This window comes from Chrysochloris asiatica, unplaced genomic scaffold (genome assembly GCF_000296735.1).
Source record: "Chrysochloris asiatica unplaced genomic scaffold, ChrAsi1.0 scaffold00230, whole genome shotgun sequence".
Classification (NCBI taxonomy): domain Eukaryota; kingdom Metazoa; phylum Chordata; class Mammalia; order Afrosoricida; family Chrysochloridae; genus Chrysochloris; species Chrysochloris asiatica.
The window spans coordinates 2,614,576-2,623,690 of NW_006408748.1; the positions used below are offsets into that span (position 1 = coordinate 2,614,576).

The following is a 9,115-nucleotide window of genomic DNA, read 5'->3' on the forward strand; positions in this document are numbered from 1 at the left end:
ACAACAACAACAACAACAACATAAAATCATTCCTTTTGTGGACAGCAATCAGGCAAGGATGCCCATGATCACGACTCCTACACAATATTGTGTTTGAAGTCTTAGAGCTATAAGATAAGAAAGAGAAACTAATGGTGTCCAGACTGGAAAAGAAGAAATAAAACTGTTTGTAGACACAATGATCCTACACTTTGAAAATCCCAAAGACTCAGCAAGAAAATTATTGGAACTCATTAAAAGATTCAGCAAAGTGGCAGGGAAATTAAGGAAATAGACCGCTGACCTGGAGATGAATGAGAGAAGAGGAAGGGCTGGTTGGTTCAATGTGTGGTGAGACCTGGGGACAACTGAGCCCATGGACAAGGACATAGCCACAGAGGGCTAGAGCTGAGAGTGAAGCATCCAGTTGATATGAAGTCAGGGGAGATGCACAAGAACACCCAAACTTGCGGATAGAACCCATATGACCTAGCCTCGATGGCTTGATAATCAGAACTTAACTATAGGAAGATAAAAAAAAATTTTTTTGTTAAAGGAAACAAGGGTAAATTGCTATAATTTGATGAACTTGACCTATACTTATGGATGTAGTAGCTCAAAATACCAATGGATAGGGAAGAAGTCTTCACATCAAGTATCAGTCCTATCCCCTCTGTACACAGGGTAGATAGGGATGGGCAATTTAGACACTGGCTACCTAAAACAAGGGGGCGATAAAGACACGAAGTGACTGGCTTACAAGTATTCATGATGGAGTTTAGTTTAAGACTGTGTGGGGGAAGATAAGAGTCCCCAAAGAAGAGTTTTCATCTTATCTTCACAGGTCTGGTGAAAAGAGATGGGGATAAGAATCTTATGATTCAATAGTGATTAATTGTTATGAATAATTGCATCTGTCAAAACTGTAAAGGCAGAAGTTTTGTTAACAAAAACGGGGGAGTAGTTAATCTTACAGTCCAGAAACAGAGGACCTTAGGACCATCAAGGGAGAAGAGCATAAGCAGATTGGGGGACCCTATCCAGAGAAGCAGTGACACCAGGGATGGAGGCAGAGATGGGGACATGGAGAGAGGGAGCAGCTGAGGACTCTAGATTCATGGAAAGAGAGGGACTGGGTGCTGGCGGCCAGGAGGCAGGTTTGCAGAATATGCCCTTTGGTTGTTTAAATTATTATGTATTTCTGAGTGCTTTTGTGTACATTCCCACTGCTTGCCCTGCCCCCCAAAAGAAAAACAAAGGGAATGGAAGCAAATACTGTTGAATGATGTTGCACGGGGGAGATTGTAATCATTGCAATGAATCAAAGGTATAAAGTTGATGTTCTCCCATGTAAACTATCACTCATTTCACATTAAACTAACTCCCTCCAAAATAAATAAGTAAAAACAACTTTTGATTGCACTTGCAGGTATAGATCTTAAAGATGTAACAGCAGTGACATGCATACCTATGTTCACTACAGCATTATTTACAATAGCACAAAAGATGGACAAGAATATATATACGTACATATGTATGTATATGAGTTCTGGTATGGCACTGAAGGATAACTGACTGCTCCCCAGAAACCCTATAAAGGGTTGTCATATGTTGTTGTTCAAACCAATCTTGCAGTCCAGTGCTTACCCTGCAGCACTATACCAAAGCATAAGCACACACACAAAGTGTGGGAGTGGAAAACAAGGATGCACTTTTGAGATAGTGGTGGTGGTGGTTATATGCTGTGGAGTTGGTTCTGACTCATAGTGACTCTGTACAGGATTTCTAAGGCTGTATATCTTTTCGGGAGCAGAAAGCCTCATTTTTCTCCCGCGGAACAGCTGGTAGTTTCGAACTGCTGACCTTATGGTTGGTTCACAGTTCAATTCATAACCACTATGCTACCAGAGTTCTTTTTTGAGATGGTATACCTTTGTTAGTTTTGCTTATGGGAGAGGTAGCATTGGCTGTATTCAGCTTCACCAAGGTAAATGCTGTTACTAAGATGTGACCTATAGAAAAGGATGTTTTTGGTATCCTAGTGTGGCACTGTAGAATAAGCAAAGGACTGCAAGGTCAGTTTGAACCACAATGTTGTGGTTCAATCTCATCAATCACTCCTCAGAAACCTTATACTGGGCCACTATGTGTCGGAACCAACTTGACGGAATCTAACAACAACATGACAAATACAACTGTGCAACAATGCCAACCACCACCAAAAAGTGTGGTTTTTGTTATGTACTGTGATGTTGGTTGAGCAGCTGGTGGGTTTGAACTGCCTGTCTTTCTGTGAGCAGTCCAGTGCTTTTCTTACAGTATCACATCAGAACTCTTTAAGTGTAATTACACCAATATATATAGTAATATAAGTACAGAAATATGAGTGTGTGGGTACATATCTATTCTTCATACATTTATATCCATATGCCATGTTACTGTTGTTAGGTGCTGATCAGTTGGTTCATAACACTGGAGTAAGAGCAAGGTTGGCAGTTCAAACCCTCTAGCCCCTCAGAAACCCTATACAGGGTTGCTATGACTTAAAATCAACTCAATAGCATGTAATAGGCACTTAGTGACAACATGTAATAGAATGAAAAACTGCTTAGTCCTATACCATCTTCATGTAAAAAAAATTGTCATAGCAGCGTTTATGAAAATACCTCCTGGGGGTAGTGAGGAGTTGGCAAGCAAGCACGTTAGATGTGTTACTTGTTTGAAAGCACTGGTATAGTATACACGAACCATGGGCTCACCTACCAACACTAGAAGAACTAGTTGATAGCTGACTATCACTACAATCATTCTGACCACACAATAGATGAAACATGAGAAAAATGTGTAACAGACTTAATGGACCAGCTGGGACTAGAGAATTCCCTAAGACTGTTACTCTGAGATACACTGTAAATCTTATACTGAAGTTATCCCTTGAGGTCACTAGCTAAGTAATAGGATAATAAAATAAAGAGTATCACATGTGAGTAATGAGCTCATTTAAAAGATCTTCTGTGACACCAAATGGTCAGAATTTAAAGCAAAGATGATAAGGCAGTCCAACAAGAATGGAATAAATGGGAGTGATGACACACTGGGAAAAATGTAACCAATACCACGTGGATAATTTATGTAAAAATTGTTAAAAAGGAACTGAATTTGCTGTGCAAACTTTCACCTTGAATACATTACTAAAATAAAACCCAAAACATTATTTGTATACAATATAACTTATGACACAGTTTTTAATCTTTAGAGTTGCTCCCCCTCAAAGTAAGTCTGACTCTTGTATACCCTGAAAAGAATGAAAATTATAACTGAGGAAATTCAGGGAGATTAAATTATCTTAAGAATACCTTAAGAAGTTCAAGTCCGGAACGAATAGCAGTATCTGGACTGACACCCTCCTCTTCATCATCTGCTGTTCCCTCTATGGACTTATTCATCAATTTTACTAGTGCACTATGAAAATAAGAAAACCTGGATTAGTTACACTATGTGAGTATTAACAGTATCACAATTGCACTATAGCAGAACATATATGCACAACTTAAACTTCAGATTCAAAAATGTTATTTTGTGATTTTTTTTCCTAACTTTGATCTCTATTTAACATCTGAGCTTATTTTTAGTTTGTTTCCCTACACAATGTTTTTTTATACTTTACTTTTCTTACTACTCTACACACTCTTTTTCTGTACATACTTAAATGATTTTTTATAAAACAAGGAATTACTACTTTAGTTAATAAATTTAGAAAGTAAAAAAATGAAAGCTTTTCTTGCAGTCAAAATAAATACCAAACTGAAAATAAAAGCTAAAGAAAATTAAGAATTCTACAATGGTTGAACCATGAGAACATTCTTAGATAGGAACAGAAAAATGAAATACAAACAGTAACAAATGTACTAATCACTGCTAATTTACTAAATCAGTAATAATTTCTAGAAATTTATACCCAGAATGAAATTAATTTAAGTATAGTGTTATATTTGGAATCCTGGTGTGGCACTGTGGGAAAATGCTGCAGACACTAAGACTGTTCGTGTGAAACACATCAGTGGTTCAAACTTACCAGCTGCTCCTCAGAAACCCTATACAGAGTCGCTATGGGTTGGAACTGACTCGACAGCACTTAATAGCAACAAATGTTATATTCATAAAAAAATTATAAATTAGAAAAATACTTAGTTGTTTAATATGGAATGCAATATGGTCAATAAAAATCAGGCAACAGCACAGCACTCTTTTAAGTAAATACCTATTTCTTTTTTTTGGTTTTGAGAGTCAAGTTTCCTCTACTAAAATGATGAAAATATTACTGTCTCATAAGGGCATTGAATTATTCCAACAAAGGGCCTGGTAGATATCAAATATTCAGCAAATGAGGCTAATCATAAAAGTTCTGGATGAAATCTTTCTTCCTTGCTATTCATATTTCAAAGTATTAAAATCTTTTTAAAAGTATAAAACATTATAGGATGAAAACGTTGAAGTTTAAACTAATGTTAGCACTTTTATTCCCCCTTACCATCATAATCATAATAATTTGTAAACTTTCTTATTTTTATTTGATAAGATAAAGGGTTTTTGTTTTTTTTGGAAAACAAGCTAGATAATATAACTTCTTGTTACGTGCTGTCAAGTCGGTTCCGATCCATAGCGAGCCTATATACGGTTTCCGAGGAACAGTTGGTGAGCTTAAACCGCTGACTTTGCAGTTCAAACGGCTTTGCTGTCTGGCGCATTAACCCACAGCATCACACCAGGACTCTAAATAATGTAACTCACACACACATATATTAAATAACTTCAAATATACTGTACAACTTGCCAATTTAAAAGTATACAACTAAATGGCTTTTAGCATATTCACAGAGTAGAACCATCACAACAATCTGACCTTGAAACATTTTTACCCATGCCCCTCCCACCACATAAACCCTGTACCCATCTCCCCTGCTCTCCAGCCCTAAGCAATCATTAATGTAGTTCCTATGCCTACTATGAATTGATTTGCTTGCTGTTTCATATAAATGGAATCATACAATATAATTGGGTCTTTTGTGAATTCCTTCTTTCAGTTAGCATAATATCTCTGAGGTCCAGCCATGTTTTAGCATGTGTCAGTCCTTTATTCCTTTTGGTTGCTGAGTAATATTCTAATGTATGGACATGACATTTTACTTATCTTCTCATCAGCTGATGGACATTTTTGGGTTATTATGAATAATATTGCCATAAACATTCATGTATAGGTTTTGTGTGGAAACATAAGACTTAGCAATGAAATTGCTGGGTTATGTGGTAGCCTTATGTTTAATGCTGAGGAACTGTCAAACTGTTTCCCAAATCAGTTGTTTCATTTTACATTTCCATCTGTAATAAGTGTATATAAGTGTTTTTTAGGATTCCTCCACATCCGTGCTAATACTTTTTTTTTTTTCTTTTATTATAGTTATCCTAGTGGGAATAGGAGTCCTGGTAGGGCACTGTGGGTAAATGCGCTGAACTGCAAAGTCAGTTTGAACTGCAAGGTTGGCAGTTCAAGCTTACCAGTCACTCCACAGAAACCCTATACAGGGTCGCTATGGATTGAAACTGACTCAACGGCACGTAACAAGAAGTAGGTATAGGAATCTTGGTGTGGCACAAGACAGCTAACAGCAAGACTGGTGTTTCAAACCCACCAGTTGCTCCTGGGAAACCATACACAGGGTTGCTATGAGTTGAAAGACTCAGTGCTGAGCAACAACAGTGCATGTAAAGTGGCGTCTCATTATAGAAACACAGTATTTCCATTGCCAAAAGACAAAAAACTGCTGTATGCCTCTCCATAGTGAACCCCTTTAAGCCACCTCTGGCAACCACTTATCTTGCTTTGTTGTTGTTCCGCTGAGTCAGTTCCTACTCATAGCGACCCTGTATAGGGTTTACGAGGAGTGGCGGATGAGCTTGAACCATCGACCTTGCAGTTCAAACCGACCTTGCAGTCTAACGCATTAACCTGCAGTACCACACCAGGATTCTGCTTTATGTTATGACCAATTTATAATGACATATAAATTTACAACATTAGTTGTAAAACATAATGAGTACAAGAGAAAAGCTTTCCCAGGAGTTTGCACTAGAAAACCATTACAAATAACTGAAATGCATTAAACTATGGGAAAAGTTGAGTAAAATACACTAGATGTCAACTGATATCTTTTATGCCAATTTTTATATCCTTAATTATCAAAACAATCAAAAAAGGAGATGTTATAATCATTTTAAAAATGAAAACCCATACAAATTGGGGGCTTCCTCAAAGTCACAAAGATAGTAAGCAATAGAGACACATCTCTTTCTTTATGTTCCATGTTTTCTTTAAATAAACACAAGACGTGTTTTTAAAAACAAATCAAAGAAATTTGTGTTGTGACTCATAGCAACTACGTATATGGTTTCCAAGGAACAGCTGCTGGGTTTGAACTGCCGACCTTGTGGTTAGCAGAACAGTGCTTACCATACAGTGCCACACTAGTCTATTAAAAAAAAAGCAGGACCTTCTCTCAACTTGAATGATGTATGCTTTTGCATTAAAAAGGTACACAGGTACTTTTTAGATCTTCTTGTTCTTGTTAAGTGCCACAGAGTAGGTTCCAATTCACAGTGATCCTGTCTAGGGTTTCTGAGGAGTGGCTGTTGGGTTTGAATCATCAACCCTGTACTTTAAACTGACCTTGCAGTCCAGTGCATTACCCAGCAGTGCCACACAATACAATACTGCAGTTTCAGATCATTTTAGTTTTGAGTGATTATATTTCTTTCCTTACCTTATGGCTTCTGAATCAATGTGCACAGGTGCAATTCTTTCCAATAAAAATTTAACCATCTCTAGAAAAGGATTTGTTGGCTGCTTAGGATTTGCAAGTTTCCGAGCTATTTCTCTCTATAGGAAGAAAAGAGTTTTATCATAAGTATAATTCACATTTATGATTTTTCAACAGGAGAATGATTGCAGACATCAAAAGCATTTGAAAGACTAGAAATCAATAGAACACTTCTTTTTTGAGCTTTATACCATAACTATAGTTCATACACCTCTTTCAGAATTGACCACAAATTGTGGATTGTGCACAACAGAAAGGAGAGGATGTGGTTTGTGTGTGATTTGTCTTTTGTCTCATTATCTCTCCCATGAGATTATTGCTTTAGTATAACAACCTAGAAGTCTTGTTTTATTGACTTGTTTTCTTTTTATAAATTGATGGAAGGTTAGATTTTCAGTTATTAATATCTTTTTTAAAATGGGTGTTTCATAAATGTATAAGTATTTGGAAAGTTTTTCAGTTGTAGAAGAATATACTTGAAGGACAGGTAACCATCATGTACTTCCCTTGAGTTTTAATTATTTGTAACTTAGACAAAAAATTACTAAAGAAAGTTAAATAGATCCTAAAGTAAAAGTAACTTTCTCAATTTATGTGCTAACATTTTATTTTATGTCCAAATATTATATCAAACAACTCATACAAAACACCAATGTGAATACTGGGGGAAAAGTTTCCTTCAATAACAAGGCTTTTAATTGAATACCTCTGATAAAGAAATGCAAATTTTAGTCAAAGAAATAATGTACATTAAAAATATTTCCAAATTTGATTATGGGTGATGGGTGCATATGATTAATACAACTGATATCACTATTTTATACATCTGAAAAAATGTTGAAATGGTAAATGTGTTATATATATAGCTAGAAAATGTTTCCAAACTTAAAGCAGTAACAAACGATAGTCCTATTTATAAGCTTTTGTTCATAAAAAATTGCACAAGGAAGTGTCATAAAGTTTGTGGAAGATTTCCATTACCTTTTAACCCATTTTTCCATTAAAAAAACAAAACAAAAAGAAACTATAGTCTCAATCATGTGTTAACATAAATTACAAAGTTAGTAGTAGTTATGTGCTGGGAGTTGGTTCTGATTCAAACCTCCATAGGGTTTCCGAGGCTGTAAATCTTTACGGGAGCAGAAAGCCTCATCTTTCCTGTGGAACAGCTGGTAATTTTGAATTGCTGACCTTGAGATTAGCATCCCAGACTCGTAACCACTACGCTACCAGAGCTCCTTATAAATTACAAAGGCCATGACTAAATCAGATACCATCCATATTTGTTTTCAGAGTATAAGTTCAAAGTACTCTTATTCGAAGAAAATTTATTAATCATTAGGAAAGGCTTGACTTATTTTATCAAGTTGTAATTAATGGAGGAAAATTCAGCATCTGAGAAAAGAAGAATTTTTTACTCAGTGCTTAGTCCTTACATACTTCACGTCAGATATATATGTAAAATTTTAATTTCAACACTACTATGCCTTTCAAAATAAAATGTATTCTGGGCAGATATCACCCTCTTTTCCGTAAAATTGAAAAAAAATTTTTTAGTATTAAATTTAGTTAATTTAGCTAAATTAACTAAGTGTTGGAATGCTAACCCCTATAGCCATAAATATAATTCCATTTGGTAATAGAATTTTCTTTGTTCGGCTAATGAGACCCTGCTGAGGAGCAGCAAAGACACAGAGATTAAATAAGTACAAAATAGGGGAAGACAAATGCCACCGAAGGTCACCAAGGAACTGAAGAACAAAAACTCAAAGAGACAAATTCTCCCTTAGTCAACCAGAGAGAACTTCCCATACAGCTAGAGACCTGAATTCAGACTTCCAGCTTCCTATACAAAATACATTTCTATACTTTAAAACCATTCACCTGTAGTACTTGTTACCACAGCACTAAAAGACAAAGTTGTCGAGTCTAACTCATAGCAACCCTATATTTGGTTTCTGAGATTGCAAACCTTTACAGGAACAGAGAGCATTGTCTTTTTCCCTTGCAGAGACTGTTGCAGATGAGCCAAATCATTTGCATTAGCCAGGACCCCAAAATGGCAAGGAGAGCTGGTGGTGGTGGTAGTTGGAGTGGAGTTGGTTCTGACTCACAGGGACCCTGCATAGGGTTTCTGAGGCTATAAATCTTTTTTTTAAAAAATGTTTTATTGTAAATTATATGATAGTTTACATGGGAGAACTTTAGTTTTACATTCATTCCATCGTATATCTCACTGCCATGGTTCCAATCCCCTCCAT

The 9,115-nt window shown here is 36.2% G+C and overlaps 1 protein-coding gene across 1 annotated transcript in view; it reads right to left on the minus strand.

Annotated features, from left to right (window-relative positions):
• Positions 1-9,115, minus strand: part of PDS5A (PDS5, regulator of cohesion maintenance, homolog A (S. cerevisiae)) — a 142,227-nt gene that overhangs the window by 39,059 nt on the left and 94,053 nt on the right. The window contains exons 16-17 of the mRNA XM_006873223.1: positions 6,798-6,913; positions 3,336-3,441 (exon numbers count right to left, since the gene is read on the minus strand). Coding sequence (XP_006873285.1) covers positions 3,336-3,441; positions 6,798-6,913 — 222 coding nt within the window. The remainder of the gene's footprint in view (positions 1-3,335; positions 3,442-6,797; positions 6,914-9,115) is intronic.